Source organism: Silurus meridionalis, chromosome 23 (assembly GCF_014805685.1).
Source record: "Silurus meridionalis isolate SWU-2019-XX chromosome 23, ASM1480568v1, whole genome shotgun sequence".
Classification (NCBI taxonomy): Eukaryota; Metazoa; Chordata; class Actinopteri; order Siluriformes; family Siluridae; genus Silurus; species Silurus meridionalis.
Genome location: NC_060906.1, coordinates 3832530 through 3853625, shown reverse-complemented (window position 1 = coordinate 3853625; position 21096 = coordinate 3832530). Strand labels below are relative to the sequence as shown.

Genomic DNA, 21096 nt, shown 5'->3' with positions numbered 1-21096 from the left:
TCAGCAGGACACACACACACACACACACACACACACACACACACACACACACGCATAGGAACATACACGCATAGGAACATACACATACACAACACATGGGACATACACATACCCATGACAGTAACTAATACTGTAATGTGTTACTTTTAAAAATAAAGTAACGTTGTGCCTTTTTTTAAAATGAATTAATTTGGGCTGAAGTGTAGCCTACAGTCTAACCTGTTTACAGCAGAGACACATTGTAGGATTGGTGGATGAACCACTGTATACACGTGGGCGTGTCTCCGTTTATTCAGGACTGTGCGGCAGTAATGGCGAGTCGAGGCGAGAGCAAGACGAGTTTCTCAAAGTGGAAATATGATCATTATTTCACTTTAGTTGAGCATAAAGACAAAAACTTTTTAGTCAAATGTAAGCTGTGTCTTTCTGGTTCAAAGCTTGTATCTACTGCGATAAACAGCAACTCCAATCTGTTGAAGCTCCTCCAGAAACTCCAGGCCTCGACAAAGCTAGAAGCTAACCCACTTTAGTTTTTGATTGTGAGTAAATTATTCAGCTTGTTTTGTAATTTATTTCAGAAATCCTTGTGATATATTCAGTGTGTGCTGCTCTGACTTCAATAAAATAGTGTTTAAAAATTACTGTGTTTAAGTCAGTTTTGTGTTTGTATACACCATAGCGCATAAAAGGGCATTAATGGGAACATTGAAGAAGGTTCTTTAAAAAAGTAACTAAAAAGTTCCTTTCAACAGTAACACATTACTTTTTTGTGTAAGTAATCAACAAAGTAACTGAGTTACTTTTTGAATGAAGTAACTGTAAATAGTTACTATTTTTTAGTAACTAGCACAACACTGGTCATGCCAGTCAGTTGTGACGGTTTGGCTCTTGCTGTTGCTGTTCTTAAGGCCGTCTTGTCCCCTGGTATGAAGGTGGAGTGCACACACTTTTGCAGTCATTAATGGCTTCTGGTTAGAGTGTGTATTGATGGTCTTGGAGATGGTGACGTCATCAACGCACGTGCTGATGTAGCTTATCACTGATGATGTGAACTCCAAGTTGATGGAATCGCCATTAGTTGCAGCCCTAAACATGTCTCTGTCAGTGCACTCAAAACAGTCCTGAAGAGCAGAAAAAATATTAGATTCTTATGAATAGCAGGCAAAATATTTTAAATGATGATAAATATTTTTAGATGATATGTGATTCATTATTGAGAAGTCATGCATTTTTTTTCAAAATATAAACAAATACATATTAAAAAACGAATCAATCATCACAATTAAAAGAACCAAAGACTTAAACTACTTCAGTCTGTGTGCATTGAATGTATTTAATACTCGAGTTTCACAATTTAAATTGAATTACTGAAATAAATGAACTTTTCCACGACATTCTAATTTATTGCGATGCACCTATAAATTCATGTGCATGTTTCCAAATACACGTGTGGCTATAATCCTAATTGACATAAAACCTGTTGTTTAAAATATTTATGTACAATATTCAAATGAAAAACTGCATTCTATACCACAAATACGACATCAAGCTTTAACTCAGTTCTCATAAAGTTGTACTCCAGTAAAAACATTACCAAATATCATTGTGATAACTCTTTATTGTCTCCTTTTGCTATTAGATTGAACAATGGCACAACATCAGAAGTTGAGAGTCATTGTTGAGGATGACGATTTTAGAAGATTGGATTTATGTTCTGGATTGCCATCAACTTTAACAGTGTTACACAATATAATTCACCAAGCATTTGGAATAGAAAGAGACTTTCACATTCAGTTCAGGGATACTGGTTTTAATAATGAGTTCATGAACATTACACCGGTTCAGGACCTACAAGACAGAAGCACATTAAAATTGGTGTACACACTTATTCAACTTCTGCAACAGCAGCGAGCAGCCAAAGATCTTCCAGTGTTTCATCAGACTCGGAAAGCAGCGTTATTCTAACACACTCAGACGGTGAACTGAGAACACCAGCATGGCCACAAAAATGTCCTATTCCTCACTTTCCATACACTGTAGAAGTGCAGCTTCAGCATGGAAATGAGAACTTTAAAGAAACTGGCACAAGGCTGAAGATTACTCCTGGCCTGAAGTCTGACATCCTAGAGAAGCTAGCTGAGGAGATTTTCAAGTACACGGCATATCCACAAACTTATGAAATACATGAGGTAACCGAGGCACTCATAATAAACTACGTTTGAAAGAGTCATGAGAAACTGGCTACTATGGCTGGTTGATCAGACTGAAATACAAAATGGCGAATTACAGGACAAAAATGCATCATCAGCTGTCCAGAACTTACTGTAAATGCTTTGAAAAACAAATCATCTGATGAATGTCTTCCATCCAAAAATGTAAAGAAAGAGAGAAAGGCTGAGGTCAACTATTGTGCTTCCAACCCAGCTGGGGAAACAGATGAGGGTCTAGAAAAAGTTGAGCTTTTGAATGATGTCTAACAGCGAAACAGTGCATCACGTGCACAAGAGAAGATGTGCAGAACATTCTCCTAAAGAAGAAAAGAGTTAGAGCATGGAAGTCCAGCAGCTGAAGAGTTTAAATCCAGGTGGCCTGCCTTCTTCTATATTAATGATGGTAAGTGCATGCATGCTTTTTTTACAGTGTGTTGATTGACATTATAATATTGTGTTATTGGTTCATTGAAAACAGCAATACGGAAACATGACAGGTAACGTAAGAGGTTGGTTATATCGCCTCAAAAATGAGCAATAAAATTATTGGACAATGGAAATTGAGGATTGTGTAGAGAGGAGATGATTTATTAACAGATACTAAATGGGTCCCAAATTAAATTGAGATGACCAGTAATATTTTTAACTTTTGTGGGACAAATTGGAAAATGGTTTCCTGCTACTATGTAATGGACACAATCACAAATAGCCACTTTGTACATTTTATTTGGGGTTTCTGTCCTCTCATTAACCTGAGAAATAGAACAGGGTTAGGGTTAGGGTTAGGGTTAGGGTTAAAGTTAACAACACCGAATGTAAATGATCCTCATACACATTTTTTTTTTCTTTTTGTACAACAGATAGATGCTGAATTCCAGTGTATAACAACTACTCCACATAAGACAACCTTCATCTTCAACCTTACCTCAGCTGACATCTGTATTCCTGAAAAAGGGAGGTGTTTCTGGACAGAAAAAAGCAAACATCTGGAGATTTTGCTAATGGTAAATACTGAACTGTTATTTTGGAATTCTTGCAATGTAACATTACTAACTTATCTAAAGCACAGTGCCTGGATGAGGAACACTGACAGATTAGTTAATTAGTTTTTTATAGCCATTTGTTGTTTATTTTGTGTTTCAATCGTTATTTCACACATGAAAGTGATGTCACCTGTAAAAACGCAGCTGTCCTCAGGGAACTTTGTCTACCTTGGTGAAGATGACAGACATCTTATTGTATCTAATATTAGTGAACATTAATCAAGATTTTAATGCTGTTCACCCAGTTGTTATTAAACTCATGTTAACACTAAAAAGATAGCAAAATCTCATACACTTTGCTCACTAAAAGATTGTGTTACTAGCAGTAGAATTATAGCATCTGTCAGTGTCTACACTGGATCTCTACGCTACAGAACCTCTTTTATCTCCATGCCCAACACATGTCAGAATTCAGCCAGAATGATGTACTTTGGACTATAAATGCAATGTCCAGTGGAAAATTATATGTGCTGCATAAACCAATTGCAAAATACAAGTTATTTGTATACCATAAATAATTTTTTTTTAATTAAAAAAATATTCAATATTGTTTTTTTAATGCCAACATGTGGATCATAGTGCTCAAAATCTGGTGGAAATTTTATTGGCCCGAATGTGATAATCAGTAATTGATTGGGTATCTGGATAATAAAATACCTACATTTTGTCAGCACATGTTTTATCCGCATAGCTTTAAAAATCACCATAGCTATGCACTTGAAAAGAGTATGTGATGTTTCGGATTAAGATATAAGAATTAGATAAATGACATAAACAGATGTTTTTCTTATTGTGTTACAGAACATTGAAGGAGAAAACGTCCAGAGAGACCTGCAAAAGACCCCATGGGCATCCATGGTATCAACATGGAAGGTGGAAAAGTTGGACATTATGAAGTCATTGGCATGTATGTTGAAGGAGTAATAATCCTGGACAACGCTGGCTTTCCAGCTCAAGATTGTGCACGGATGCTAGTGGTGATGTCACGTGACCTCACTAGCCCACCCGCTAAGAAAAACGAGGGCAATACCTGGTTTGGGTACCATGTTGGGTATCAAAATGCTCGTCTCTCAAAGTACAATTGCGTCTCATAGTCGGCACTAAACAACTCACGCCCGGTGTTGAGTTTTGTACCATCAAGCAACACTTACATTTACTTCAGGAAATGTCACATTCTAGTAACTATCTATCTATCTATCTATCTATCTATCTATCTATCTATCTATCTATCTATCTATCTATCTATCTATCTATCTATCACTATTTTCCTGGTGCTCATGTTTAATGTTGCTATGTAGGTACCCCCGATCCTGAACAGGAACTTCGGAGCTGTTGTCCTTCATGCTGGAACGAACAACACCAGGCCGAGGCACTGAGATCTTGAAGAGGAGCATGGGTGGAGATACAGCACATCACCCATGACGAGGATCATATTGTCAGGACCTCTTTCCACTTAACAGTGAGAAATTGAGAAGTTTAGTTGACTTTTTGCACTAAATGAATGGCTACAGTCCTGAACGAGAACACAAACTTCACTTTCCATTGGGAAAAGCTCCATAGAAATAAACTTGGACTTCTGTTGTGTTAAATGACAGACATGGAAAATAGTTTACAACGTTAACTTCCTTAGACAAGAACATTTAATTTACTTTATTATATTGAAAATGTGTGATGCACCATTGTTTTGTTGTCGTTCTGAATTAATTAGCATTGTTACTGGTAAGATTTGTGTATTTACTAGAGTTTTTTTGTGAGGATTTTGAACAATTACTGGAAAACACACCAATCTGGCAACCCTGTTCCTCATCTGAAACTTTGAAAATGGCTAAAGTATTAAAGTGCTACTGTCATTTTGGTAACTTAAAACACATCAGAACTAAATATTATACAATCTCCTCTATTTCCTTGCATGAATAAATGTGGAAAAACAAATAAACAAACTTGAATGTAATGATCTATCTTAGCCAAGTTATATTTTATAATGTCTGCTGTGATTTACTGCATCACAAAACTGCTTCCTTTCACTTCTACAGCTTCTAAACACAACTTCTTCACCTGAAGTTTGTGTTCCGTAAATTCAAGGATTGTTCCTATCTATATTAATGAACTGTTCTACTTACCGAGTGGAAAATCCCAATGGACCTTGAGATCTCCATACAATGACGTCAGCACTACTGATGAATTAATTAATTAATTAAAAAGAAAAGTCCAAATAAATGAATAAATAAATAAATAAATAGGTCAAATAAATAAATAAATAAATAAATGTGGTGAGGGAAGACATGCAGGTAGTTGGTGTGAAAGAGGCAGATGTAGAGAGCAGGGTGGTGTAGTGACTGATGATCCGCTGTAGCGACCCCTAATGGAAGCAGCCGAAATAGGAAGAAATAAATAAATAATAAGTTGAGTGCATCGCATTGCGCTGATTAATCACCGATTAACTAAACATAATCACAGCACATTAACTACTAAAGTGTTACTGTTACTGCTGTTGCTCGCGCCATGGAGGAGTGTTAAAGTAACTGCTGAACGCTTTCACAGACGCTACTTTAATATCAGACTGCGAGTGATTTTTAAATCAAAAATCAGTGTTAGAGATCGAAAATGTGAAGAGAAACATGACCTGGATTGAGCAGCCCTGTTATAATTAATTTACAGCAAGTTATTATGTTTAATTCTTATTTATCGTAGTCTTGGAGTTCAGGATGGAGCAGTTTCTAAAGGGAGAAAAAGGCTGACTTTCCTCTCCTCCACAACATGGGAGTCGGTTCAAAGAATCGGTTCAAAGAGTCGAATCAGTTTTCCGAAAGTGAAAGTGTTTCTCAGCCTCGTCTCCATGTGGAGGAGTGGTTAGAAAAACACAAAGATCTTTAACAGCAGCCAGAAGCGGTGAGATTCATGTCCAACAACAAGCAGTGCTGAAGAAAAGTGGGTGAGTTTTTCCTAGAAACGACTTTCTATCGGAATAATGCGTTTGTGTTTTCTATGTAATGGAGTTTGTGGAAAGACCGCAGGGAAACTGCGGCACAGCAGCCGAAATGGAGGCCAACAGTTTCTGCCCAAATTCCTCAGTTGGATTTGATGATGTTCTGAGTTTATTGAGGAGGATCTGACATGAGAACACCGGGATTGATTGGTTGTTCCAAGCTGATCCTGGAGTTGTTGTCATGCTCAGGATGATTTCCCGTAAACAAGAGCAGATCATGGCTTTCTAAGCGGAGGAGATACAGGAAGTGTGGAGCAGATACATGTTCATGAACACCGATTCGGTCCGGTTCTGCTGTAACTCGTCCGAATTCTGGTTCCGGGCAAAAGTTCCCATAAACAAATCCAACTAAACACAAAGCTGCAGTTTTTTGTATCAAAATAACTACGTGTGTATTTAATAAGTTTTATGATCTACATGGGATACAAAATGAATCTACAGTTATATAAAATCTCGATATTTAGAACATGAATAAATAATGAATAGTGAAACTCACACTTGTATATTTTTGTCTTTTTTATTTTTGGGGTAAAAATTGTGGAGATGCCACTTATGTCATAGAATTTAATTCACAATCACTAAAATAAAGTAAAACTAAAATTTAACTTCACCATTTGACTTTGAGCTCAGAACTTCCCTCATTCTCCTTGAAACAGTGGGAAAAATAGAAATCTGCATCCTCACTAATAAATATCCATCCTTGAGAAAATGGAACAAACCTTAAAAATACAGAAATCACTGTTAGTCTTATTTCTGTATTTTAATAGCACTTCTTCTTTCAGCTTCCCCCCTATAGGGGTCGCCACAGCAGATCATCCATCTTCATACCCCCTCCTGTTCTCTACATCTGCCTCTTTCACTCCAACTACCTGCATGTCTTCCCTCACCACATCCATAAACCTCCTCCTTGGTCTTCCTCTTTTTCTCCTCCCTGGTGGCTCCATCCTCAGCATTCTTCTACTGATATACCCCATGTCCCTCCTCTGCACATGTCCAAACCATCTCAATCTCACCTCCCTCACCTTGTCTCCAAAACGTCCTACATGCGCTGTCCCTCTTATAAACTCATTTCTAATCTTGTCCATCCTCATCACTCCCATTGAACATCTTAACATCTTCAGCTCTGCTACCTCCAACTCCACCTCCTGTCTTTTACTTAATGCCACTGTCTCTAAATCGTACAACATCTCAGGTCTCTGCTGCATCTCCTTGTACACCTGCCTACTTTTCTTATCACTCTGCCGATCTCAATTCTGTTTCCCAACCTCTTTCTCCTTATGCTCTCCTGTACTTCCCCAGTCTCTTTGTCTTTCTTTCTATTTTCAGATGTTACACCAAGTACCTTCCTAGCTGTCTCCTTATCACTGCAGTAGTTTCACAATCATCCAGCACCTCTTCACCACCACCGAGCCTCTGTCTGACCTCTTCCCTGAATCTCACACTACACTCTTCCTCCTTCAGTTTCCACCAGCTAATTATTTTTTAGTGCTCATGCTCCTCCTCCTCCTCCTCCTCTTCTTCACCTTCAAAACCATCCTACAGACCACCATCCGATGCTGTCTAGCTACACTGTCCCCTGCCAACACCTTACAGTCTCCAATCTCCTTCAGGTTGCATCTCCTACATAGAACATAGTCCCCCTGTGTGCACCTTCCTCCACTCTTATACGTCACCCTATGATCCTCCTTCTTTATATAGGTATTAATCACTGCCATTTCCATTCTTTTAGCAAAATCTACCACCATCTGCCTTTCCTCATTCCGCTCCTTAAGGCCATACCAACCCATCACCTCCTCATCACCTCTGTTCCCTTCACCTACATGCCCACTGAAATCTGCCCCAATCACCAATCTTTTATTCCTAGGTTCTACCACTTCATCTAACTTACTTATTTTTTTGTAGGGTTATTGCTATTATGACTCTGTTTTTGTTATGTTGTTATATTTGCTGTTTGTTTACAGGGAACTCTCACCTGGACCAAGATTGCAGCAGCATTGGTGTAAGGCAGCAACGGACCAAAGTGGCCAATGAGGCATCTGTGTCTATGTCTATGGCTTTCACCTCTAAAGGGACTTTAGAGGAAGATTTTCCCCCAGTTTTAACTGCATATTGTTTTTGTGTTTTCTAGGAATGTGATTGATTCCAGCAGAAGAGATCGACGTCTTCAGGACTCTGTGTGTACACGAGCAGTGAAAAATGGAGATCCCTGATCAGGGGACAGATCATGTGACCTCACCCTCAAAAGACTGGTAACCTGCCATGTTCTAGTATTTTACTAATGAACTGTTTATATCTGCATTATGGAGTTTCTATAGAAATAATAACTACTATTTATGGTAAGAATAAATCTTTAGCACTCACTTGAAAAAGTGGTTGATGAAATAATGTCCCACAACTGCTTATTTTTTGCCTTTTGATTAGTTTTTGTATTTATAATCCCATGTTTCCATTGTCTCTTTGTGAAGATCTGTTTGTTCCTGCTCTTAGCCTCTTCCAGGCATGGTAGCATGTGGATATAAGCAGCACTATGGAGATCTGCTACTATTAGCATTTTGTTGTATTTCAAGTTAAATAAAACAAGGTTGTGGATTATTAAGGAACTATACTGCAGGGGTGTTTGTTCCCTGTTCACAATCTGTGTTCTGTATGCTACTATTCCTAGTGTGTAAGAAGTGAGAAAGATTATAATGAATTTTAAACAGAAATATTGTGATTATAACTTATTATACAAATTTGTCTACAAATCTTAGAAACAATGAAATTCCGTCTCATGTCCTTTTCTATCATTTTAAACAGTAAACGAAAGAGAAAGAGATCACACTCAGCAGTACCCAGGTGTGTCTCCATGAAGAGTGATGGGTCTATGCATCATCCTTACAACTTCAGAAATAAAAGGCCCTCACTTGTACACAGGTAACATCCCATACTTCTTATAGTTAAAGTCACAGTTAATGGCTGCACTACACATTCATTAGAAGCTATTTAGAACACATGTGTACAATATGTTGGGAGCTGCCAGGATGTGCGCATCTCCTGCCTTTGTCAGTTTAAAGGGAATATTTTTTCTGTATTTGTGGTGTTTTAAAGACTAGTTTTAACTCTCTCTCCTTTTGATTGGCGTTGCCCGACACTGAAACAGAGTGCACAGCACCCTCTGTCCTCCATTAATGAACCGGCGCTTATGCATGAACCTGCTGCCACAAACATATATACTGTAAAGTTTATACATTGCAGTAGTGTCATTTGCTCTGTTTTGCTAGATTAAGTACTGTAATTAACCTGTTAGCCTTCAACACAGATTTTAGGACTCACAGCTGAAAACACCTACCTAAATTTAAATGTTCACAGTTCCTGATAAAAATGTGCTACATACACAATTTAAATATATTTGGAAAGAAGACACTTTGAGCTTTACTGTCTATCATCATAGTTGATTTTGTTTAAAAAGATATTAAGTTATAGATCATGAAGTCCCATAGATATACATTTCCTGCATTAAACATTATTTTTATTTGATATATAAATACATGAAATCAGTCCTGGAGCAATCCAGAAAAGTACTGGGCTAAAAGCCACATGTTTAGATGAAGATATCATAACAAATGAGATTCCTACAAACATTTATCTGAGACTATGTCTGGTCCACACACACACACACACACACACACACACATGTCTCTGTTGTTACTCCGCCCCCAAAATATTTTCCACATCGCTGCTTTTTTGCAATCTCAGATAAAACAACTTTTTTGATTGCCCATTTTTTCCTTGTTTTCTTAGTTTTTTTTGTAAACAAAGTCCAGTTAGCACGAGCTATAAACAGCTGTTTGTGGCGACCTGAGAGCTGCATCACGTCAAAATTAAGACACACGTGGAGAATAAAATCCTCCCATATATCGTTAGAATCCTGCACTTATTGGCTAAATTTTACATCAATCATCTTGTTTCCATAATGCTACTGGCTGGAAAGAAAAGGTTTGAAATGAGAGGCGGCGCATAAAAAAAACTTGACGACACCTGCAGAGAGAGTAGAGACTCAACCACAGATTCTGCCTCTTTTACTTTTTTTATTTTTATATTTTATTTTGTGCTGGATCTCCTCCCTGTAAGCCGTCTCGTCGTTACCTTCAATCAGGCCTACCACTGTGGTGTCGTCTGCAAACTTTATAATGCTGTTTGAGGTGTGGACAGGTATGCAGTCATGGGTGAAAAGGGAGTAGCAAACAGCATCCTGGCATAGGTGTCAGGGTTATCCAGAATGAAGCACAGTGGAAATGGCGTCCTCTGTTAAACTATCTGTGCGATAGGCAAATTGGTACGGGTCCGGGGTGGGAGGCAGACAGTTGTTGTTTTATTTTGTTGTTGTTGTTGTGATGTTTTATGGCGGTTTGGCAGACCAACGAAAAGGTGCATTACCACCACCTACTGATCTGAAGTGTAGAGCGAACACAGTAAGGTGGAATAATAAAATTAAAAAAAAAAAAACTAAATTCTATCTATCGTTCCTGTATTTTTTTAGGTATTTAAATAACAATACTTGAGCTCTCGATTGCCCGAATTTGCTTCCCAGCAGTACCATTAGAGAGATATTGTCCATTCCTATCTATCCTAATTCCTGAAATAACTAAAATCTGTCCCTTTCATATGCAGGACATTTATCTAATATGTGCCTCAATGTTTCCAGTTCCTCACACTTCTCACATACACCCGATTCAGGATTTCTAAAGAGATAATGGTTTATTGCAGTATGTCTAATTCTTAATCTTGTGATGACGACATCCTTCCTTCTATTTCCCAATCTTTTCCTCTCTTTTCCAACATTCTCCTGTATCTGGGAGAGATGTCTTCCTTTAGTCCCACTATTCCATAATTCTTGCCATCTTTTACATACTTCAGATGAAATCACTGCCTTGAATTCAGCTCTACTCAAAGCTTCCTTAATGTCTATCTGAGAATGATTCAATGCTTTCTTTGCTAGCAGATCCACCGTTTCATTTCCATTCACACCAACATGAGCAGGAACCCAAAGGAAATTCACCCTTCACCCTCAGCCACCTAGTTCTAAACAGACTTTAGATTTCTAATATTAAGTAATGTTTTGCTCGCAAAACTGTTTATAAAACATACATAATCAGAATCAGAATCAGAATCAGAATCAGGTTTATTGGCCAAGTGTGTTGACACACACAAGGAATTTGGTTCCAGCTGTTTGTTACTCTCAAAAGTACAGACATAAATAAAACCTATACATGACAAGACAGACACAACAAGACAAAACAGACTATACAAGACAATACAGACAATATGAGACAGTATAGACAGTGTGGGTAATAAATAGGGATACAGACCAGTAATGTACATAAAGTGTGGGAGTGCATGGTAGTGCAAATGACAGTATTGTGTGCCAGTATGACGAGAGAGGTTACTATAAAACTTTGTACAGTATATAGAAGCAATAGTGTGTGTAACATATACAGATAATGTGATGAGTGACAGTTTTGTGTGGTACTCATAGATATGAGCATGGAATTTAATTATGGTCAGTTGTTAGTGAGGGTGATTGCTTGGGGAAAGAAACTGTTCCTGTGTCTGGCAGTCTTAGTGAACAAAGTTCTGTAGCGCCTGCCAGAAGGGAGGAGCTGAAAGATGTTGTGTCCAGGGTGTGAAGGGTCATTAATGATTTTTCCTGCCCGGTTTCTGGTTCTTGTATGGTACAAGTCCTGGAGGGTGGGCAGGGGCACCAATGATTTTTCAGCTGTTTTAACAGTTTTCTGCAGTCTGTTTCTGTCCTGTTTTGTTGCTGCTCCAAACCAGATGGTGATTGATGAGCACAGGACAGATTCAATGACTGCAGTGTAGAACTGTATCAACAGCTCCTGTGGCAGACTGTACTTCCTTAATTGCCTTAGAAAGTACATCCTCTGCTGGGCCTTTTTCAGAATTGAGTTTATGTTTGATTCCCATTTCAGGTCTTGGGAAATGGTAGTGCCCAGAAACTTGAAGTTCTCCACAGGTGACACAGGAATGTTGGATATTGTGAGGGAGTAGTGTTGAAGGATGTTTCCTAAAGTCCACTATCATCTCCACAGTTTTGAGTGTGTTTAGCTCAAGGTTGTTCTGACTGCACCATAGCACCAGCTGCTTCACCTCCTGCTTATATGCAGACTCGTCACCATCTTGGATTAGTCCAATGAGCGTGGTGTCATCTGCAAATTTCAGGAGTTTGACAGATGGGTCACTTGATATGCAGTCATTCGTATAAAGGGAGAATAGCAGTGGGGAAAGGACACACCCCTGAGGAGCACCAGTGCTGACTGTCTGAATACTGGAGGTAACACCTCCCAGTCTCACCTGTTGTTTCCTGCCTGTCAGGAAGCTGGTGATCCATTGACAGATGGCAGGGGGTATAGTAAGGTTTAGGAGTTTGGAGTGGAGGATTCCCGGAATTATTGTATTGAAAGCCGAACTAAAGTCAACAAACAAAATCCGGGCATATGTTCCTGGGCAGTCAAGGTGTTGCAGAATGTAGTTTAGCCCCATGTTGACTGCGTCATCCACCGATCTGTTTGCTCGGTATGCAAACTGTAGATCCAATGTTTGATTGAATCACAGCACAATAAATTCTTTTCAAAGACTGACACGTTGCCCCCATTCTACTCCTGACAAGCATATTAATACATTCATTCCTTTTTTGCATTTTTCTATCAGTTTCTAAATATGTGTTCTAAAGTTTAATTAAGAATCCATAGACATTCCCAAAAACCTTACCACTTTTACTTGTTCCAACCTATGCCCGTACATTTCAATATTCAAGTTTGGAGTTTTCTTCTTCTTCGAAAAGCACACCACCTGTGTTTTTGCCACAGAAATCCGCCCAATTATTCGTCCAATTCTCCACCTCGTTTACTGCTTTTTGAATTTTATTTTCTACAGATAGAACATTTCGCCCCCTTTTCCATAGTGCTCCATCGTCAGTGTATAATGACCTTCCTATTCCATTATCAACAGTATGATGAATATCATTAATCATTAGATTAAAAAGAATAGGGCTGCTCACACTTCCCTGGGGAGTTCTCAATTGGGTAACGAGGTCCCTACTCTTACTTGAATCGTTCTTTCAAATAAAAAACTCTTTAACCAGTTATACATCCTTCCTTCAATTTTCAAACTTTCCAGTTTCATCAAGAGCTATTCTTTCCACAGCATATCATAGGCATTTTCTACGTCAAAAAAACACTCCCACTAATATTTCCTTATTCATTTGAGCTTTTCGAATTTCAGATTCCAAACACAATATTGAATCCATTGTATTTCTCTCTTTTCTAAATCCGCTCTGACATGCTGAAAAGATGTTTCTGCTTTCAATTACATACGTCAATCTATTCATAACCATTCGTTCCATAACTTTACACAGATTTGATGTCAGCGCAATAGGTCTATAGTTAATTGGTTGAGAGTGGTCTTTACCTCGTTTGGCTATAGGCACTATTACCCCATGATTCCATTCTGCAGGCAAATCTCCTGATTCCCATATTTTGTGAAAAAGTCTTAGAATCATACTCAAGGATACGTCGGATAAATGCGTTATCATCTCATAGCATATGTCGTCCCTGCCTGGAGACGTACGCTTTAAAAATTAAACTCTGTGTCTAAAATACTTCCTGATGAATTCTTCTTTTCATATATATGAGACTTCTCCCTACCTGTCTGTTCCCTATACCTCCTCATACTCTCTGACAAATTATCACTACTATGCACCTTTAAGAAAGTTTCTACTAACATCTCTGCTTTATCGCTATCTTTTATTGCTACTTTCCCATTACTCACTAATACTGGTATAGTGCCATTTCTCTGAATCCCTCCCATCTTCCTAATCATATTCCAAATTTCATTAATTTCAATATCTTCTCCTATTCTATTACAAAAAATCTCTCCAGTAATTTCTTTTTACTTTTCTTACCTCTCTCCTCACTACTGCCTGTGCTCTCTTATAATTAATGTACTCACTGAACAATACAGATTTTTTGGCTTATTTATTGCTTTCTTTCTTTCCCTCACTGTTTTACTACATTCTTCATTCCACCATGGTACAGCTTTCCTACTATTTATAGTTTTCTTTTTTCCTATTACTTCCTCTGCCGTATTTCTTAACACTTCACTTATTTCCTTATTTAGCTCTTCAATGCTATCGACATCTTGTATCATTTCACACATCTTATTGTGACACAATTTTGTATAAAGTTCCCAGTTGGCTTCATTAAATTTCCATCTGGGGTTTCTTTCCTCTAAAGTTTGGGTAATATCCATACCAAATTTGCACCTTATAGGATAGTGATCACTACCCATTGTACTCTGTTTATTAATGTTCCATTCACATTTCCTTGCTAGGTTTTCTGACACCAGGGTAATATCTAACACTGATTCATGACCTTGTGATATGTCAATTCTCGTACAACTTCTATTATTAACCCCTACTAACCGTCCCCAGTCTAACATGTCTTCAACAATCTTCCCATTATAATTAGTTTTAATACTACCCCAAAAAGTATTATGTGCATTGAAATCACCACACCATATAACGTTCTGATTTGTGTTACCTCTTATATTTTCCAACACTTCCTTACTAACTTTTCACATGGATTATTATAGTTTATTACTCTAACACTTTGATTCCCTTCCCAAACTTCCGTCACAACCACCTCTTTGTTTACACTCTCTTCAACATTCCTATATCCCACACCATGTTTAACAAATGTAGCTTTCCCACCACCATTACCTTGCTTCCTATCTTTTCGGACTACCACATATCCTTGTAATACAAAATTAAGTTGGGGTTTGAGCCAGGTTTCCTGAACACAGATTATATCAGGTTTATTTTCTAAATCTGAAATGAACTTTTTAAACTCCTGCCCATTAGTTATTAGGCTTCTAGCATTCCACTGGAGTATTAACAACACCATTATGTACCACTACACCCCGGCTGAGAGTGTGTTGTTTGCATCTTTAATTTCTCATTAATCAATTCCACTGAAATGCCTTCTATCTCTAGATACTTTTCCACTGCTTTGACTATAATTTTGATTCTTTCTGTCCATCTTACAGTTTGTGGCGAACAGTTCACTACTTCAGCCATAAAAGAAACAAATGCAACTTTGTCCTTGATTCCAACTTTCTCTTTTGTATTTTCCTTTGCCATTTTAGTCTTTCGTTGTGTGATATTTTTATGTGAAAGTTATTCGGAAATATATACATACAAACACCAGCCGAAGTTCTGTGACGTAAACAAAGGAATAAACATCTAAATGACAACACTATTGTTTGGAGCAGAAATGCTTTACGGCATGTTGTTCACTGGACAATCTTTCCTAATAAACAGGTATTAGCAGCAGTGGATGTATTTGTGACTCGTTATTACAATAATGATGTAAGTAGTACGGGTTTTTATGCATGTTGTTGTTGTGTACTGCTTACACACATTCAGCAAATACATTCGTTATACGTTTTCCATTGAAAAACAGTGATCTGAAATCGCTGCTTGAGACTTAGAGCTTTAGAATGATGTATAGTTAGTCATGGTTACTCTTCTCCATTTTTATTTAATCTATTGCTAAACATCAACACCTGAGAACAATTTGATATTTGTTGTGCGCACGCAACAACAAGGCCTAAAGAGTTAATGAAATGAACAGATTAGTGTATACTACCCCATAGTGATCACCATACTTTAAGACTCCTGGGTAAGCTTGGCCATTTCTCAACACCATATTTTCTAGTTATGATGGGGTCATTATCGCCCATCTTTATCGTTAGTCGGGGAACAACCTGTATTTATAAAAGTTACAATGAATTACAGATGATGTCAATTCTTTTTCTTTCGGCTTCTCCCATTAGGGTGCACCACAGCGGATCATTCGTCTCCACACCCCTCTGTCCTCTACATCTGCCTCTACCAACTACCTGCATGTGTTCTCTCACCTCATCCATAAACCTCCTCCTTGTTCTTCCTCATTTCCAACTTCCTGGTGACTCCATCGTCAGCATTCTCCTACTGATATACTGTTAGATTTTTATCATGCCTTAATGAAACTTCATTCTTGGAGAGGTTTTCCATATGAACTGCGATGGCCGTGGTGCCTTTTCTGATCAGGGAAGAATCACACAGCACACAGAATGGCTTATGTTCTTCTTCGATTTATTGCAGGCAACAGACACGTGTGTGTATATATACGAAGGTATGAAAACCTGACCTAAAGTTGTTTCCTGTTTAGACAAGAGGATATACTAGCTGGAGATGTGTAAGCCCAGATAAGACTCCCTGTATACCTTACAGACTAACATCGTAAATATTCTATAGACACTGAACAGACAAAGGAATGTGTGTGAAACAGTGTGAAAACCATCTTAACACTAAAATATACCCCATATCCTCATGAGCCAATAATTAAAGCCATGATATGAGACGTGTCTCCCTACAGGCTTCACAAGATCAATACTGACACGTGAGGAAACTCAGCACAGGAATAAACTCAGTGTTCACTGCCCAGAATTGTTGAGTTTGTCTGCTGATTAGTTTGTGTATTTATTGACTATTTGTGATGTATGTGTTGTTTGTTGCAGCTCTTAGTTTATACCAAGCCGTGTTTTTCCAGCCATGGTAGCATTAATATAAAGGGTTTATGGTAACTATTTTCAGATCTGCTGTGAATTCTTTACAGTTTAAACATGTTTAGCAGTAATGTCCTGCAGGCATTTCATTGGGTTTCAAGTTTGGGGAAAAATGTCCTGTTGTGATAATTATAGTCAATATTGAGATTGTGGTATAATAAATAGTGGCATGAGTACACTTGATTGGTTATCAATGGTATTGCACATAGATTAGTAATAATGCTGAAATATGTATTTGTAAAACTACATAAAACTAAAGCTTTTAAAATGAAAATTTTTTTAGCAAAATGAAATAGCATTTGCATTAGTGTCAACATTTACCGTTACAGCTGAATGAAATAAAACACAAACAAATTTCTCATAAAAATAAGATATTTGAAACAAACAGAAAAACGTCCTGCCGCTGCCCATTTCTATTATTTAGCTGTTTTTCTGCTGAAGTTTAAGATACAGGACGTGTTTACACACTTAAATTCAGGCCATTTTGCAGTCATTATTATTAAATGTGTTTGTGTGTTTTTATGGAGGATTGCTGATGATTTGTGTGGTGGGGGAGTGGAGAACTGTGGTGGGTTACAATAGGAATCTCATCCAGGGTTCCAAATGCTACAAACTGACCTGTTACACAGAATGTTACAGACCCTGAAGAGAGAGAGAGAGCATGCAAAGCTTACTGATAGAGAGAGAGAGAGAGAGAGAGAGAGAGAGAAAGAGAGAGAGAGCGCATGCAAAGCTTACTGAGAAAGAGAGAGAGAGAGAGAGAGAGAGAGAGAGAGATACTGGGTAGAGCTGATGCAGATTATGCATTGGTGTGGAGGGAAGATGTGCGTTACCGTGTGTGTGTGTGTCGGCGTGAGTACGAGCAAAGATGTGCGTTACCGCGAGAGTGTGACACCAGTTCAGTGTCGATCTGCTTGGTATTCACCTGCACTTGGTCTCCACACTGCATGTCAGAAAGTCACCTGACCACACACCACACGTGCACTGCCTAAACTGAGACTATCTGGTGTTTTATTGCAAGTAATATTGTGATATATTATATATATATACACACAGTGGAACCCGGTTATCTCGCCTTCGGTTAACTCGACAACCCTATTAAGTCGTTTATGTTTTTTATGTCGCGGAACCCTAATATCTCGAGCACAAGGGGGGGAAAAATTAGAAATTTCTTTTCTGTTCCTCGTTTTTGGTTTCGGGTTCGGTTTTGGATCTTCCGGGTTTTGGCTTCGCGCGTGCTGCCGGTCGCGGTATTTTGAATTTCCTATTTTCCATTCACAAACTCCCTCTCTCTCTCTCTCTCTCTCTCTCTCTCCCCCTCGGCATCGCGGACGTAAGTTTTTTCGGACACTTTGCTTTGTGTGTTTGTGCGGATTACTTCAGCCTGATGGTCATAAGTTTTCAGAAACTTAGTTACTGTTTATTTTTCTTTTTTTTCCACATGTGGACTAAATGTGAGACGGCACTGTGCAGCCGCTGTTTTTTTTTTTTTTTTGAGCGATCTGTGTGTTTATAATGTTGGAGAATATAATAAAGGTTTGTATGGAGAATGGACGGTGGTTTGTATTGTATACTGGTGAATCTCTGCTGTTAGTAGGTGCACTTGTGCTTTTTGTTGTTGCGTATGTACATTTTTATAACATGCCTTCATCAAACAAATCGCGGCAACGCTGTTGTGTAAAAAAAACCTCTAAAAACACATGCATGCACATTCTCATTTATTAACGCACATCATGTACATAAAGACATTTCAAGCACGTTAATATACTGCCGCCATTTTTATTTTCGTTTATCTCGATCATCGGTTACCTCGATGCTTTTTAGCGACCCCCTAGGACATCGACATAACCGGGTTCCACTGTGTATATATATATATATATATATATATATATATATATATATATATATATATATATATATATATATATATATATAATATATTTGTAGATGAAAATTCATCTACAAATTTTTAAACAATGAAATTCTCTCATGTCCATTATTTTAAGCAGTAAACGAAAGAGCAGGAGATCACACATAGCAGAACCCAGCTGTGTCATCATGAAGAGTGATCGGTCTATGGTGCATCCTGAAAACTTCAGAACTGGATTCTCCTCACCTGTACACAGGTAACATCCCATAATTCTCATAGGTAAAGTCACAGTTAATGACTAAAGCTGGAATTTTGATCTATTATATCATTTTCATCTTTTACTCTCAAATCCAAATGTCCTCAGTGTCGAGCAAAAACCCAAAGACCTGGATTTCCTGTTCCAATACTTTTGGAGGTTTGTGTGGGAAGAATAGAAAAGTAGGAAGAAGTGTGAAATGAAACCAGGAGCACATTTAATTCTTCAGGTGCACAATGTTGGAGTTGTATTCAGCTCCGTCTTCTCCAAGTGTTCCTGCTCTCACTACAATTATTGTAGTACAATTTGTGTTCAGGTTTAGACTCCAGTATTAAACTGAGGAACGTTGAGATCTTTAACACTTGTTGTTTTGTTCCCAGTGTTCTACAGAAGGCAGGAGACAGAAGAGAAGAACATCATCACAGCTACAGGGTACGATCAAAACCAACACCATGACTGTGACACTGACACACTGCTATTCTAAAGCTCTCTGCTGTTAGTAACTACAGAGTGATTAGATGATAGAAAACCTCCAGTAGAATAAAGTAAATCCACAGTAAGAACATCATAAAGATCTATCTAGCAGGAAAAATGTGAACTTCTACTCTAATCATTGGAGCCCATGTCTCACCATGTCTTCCTTCTTCACCCTGTCACAGACACGACCCAGAATCCACTGCTGCAGATGAATTCCAGAAGAAGTTCAAGTCCAATCTGATGAAGAAGTTTCAGTGTTTGAATGGATTGATGCTAAAGCAGGAAAACCGAACACTCCTGAATGAGATCTACACAGAGCTCTACATCACAGAGGGAGACAGTGGAGACGTCAATAAAGAACATGAGGTGAAACAGATCGAGGCAGCATCCAGGAGGAACCCAACTGAGGACACACCAATTAAATGCAGTGACATCTTTAAACCCCTGCCTGAAGAAGACAAAGCCATCAGGAGAGTTCTGACTAAGGGAATAGCTGGAATTGGAAAAACAGTTTCTGTGCAGAAGTTTGTTCTGGACTGGGCTGAAGGGAAAACAAATCAGGATGTCCACCTCACATTTCCACTTCCTTTCAGAGAGCTGAATTTGATGAAGGAGCAGAAACTGAGTCTGATGGAGCTCCTTCATGTGTTTTTTAAGGAGATGAAAGAAATGGACATTTCCAGGTTGGAGAAGGTTTTGTTCATTTTTGATGGTTTGGATGAGTGTCGTTTTCCTCTGGATTTCCAGAAGACAGTGAGAGTGTGTGATGTAACTAAATCAGCACCAGTGCATGTGCTGCTGGTAAACCTGATCAAAGGGAACCTGCTTCCATCTGCTCTCATCTGGATCACCTCCAGACCAGCAGCAGCTGATCAAATCCCCTCTGAGTGTGTCCATCGAGTCACAGAGGTACGAGGGTTCAATGACCCTCAGAAGGAGGAGTACTTCAGGAAGAAGATCAGTGATCAGAACCTGGCCAATAAGATCATCACACACCTGAAGTCATTAAGAAGCCTCTACATCATGTGCCACATCCCAGTGTTCTGCTGGATTTCAGCTGCTGTTCTAGAGAGAATGTTGGGTGAAGCGGAGACTGGAGAGATCCCCAAGACTCTGACTCAAATGTACACACACTTCCTCATCATTCAGACCAACATCATACGAGAGAAGTACCTACAGAAGCAGGAGAGCGATGAAGAAATGCTTCTCAAACTGGGGAAACTGGCTTTTCAGCAGCTGGAGAAACAAAACCTGATCTTCTATGAGGAAGACCTGAGAGAGTGTGACATTGATGTGACAGAAGCAGCAGTGTATTCAGGTGTGTGTACGCAGATCTTCAGAGAGGAGTTTGGGCTTCACCAGAGTAAAGTCTACTGCTTTGTTCATCTGAGCATTCAAGAACATCTTGCAGCTCTGTATGTGCACCTGACCTTCATGAAGAAACAGAGAAATGTTCTTGAACAGAATCAGGTCTGTAGGACACTTTTAGTAGTTCACAGGAGTGCTGTAGATCAGGCTTTAAAAAGTCAGACTGGACATCTGGATCTTTTCCTCCGCTTTCTTCTGGGTCTCTCACTTAAATCCAATCA

General features: G+C 38.6%; 2 protein-coding genes across 2 annotated transcripts in view; both read right to left on the bottom strand.

Annotated features, from left to right (window-relative positions):
* LOC124377356 overlaps positions 1 to 21096 on the bottom strand; it is a 306775-nt gene that overhangs the window by 154515 nt on the left and 131164 nt on the right. The window lies entirely within an intron of this gene.
* Positions 1842 to 21096, bottom strand: part of LOC124377350 (little elongation complex subunit 1-like) — a 23794-nt gene continuing 4539 nt past the window's right edge. The window contains exon 10 of the mRNA XM_046836786.1: positions 1842 to 1848. Coding sequence (XP_046692742.1) covers positions 1842 to 1848 — 7 coding nt within the window. The remainder of the gene's footprint in view (positions 1849 to 21096) is intronic.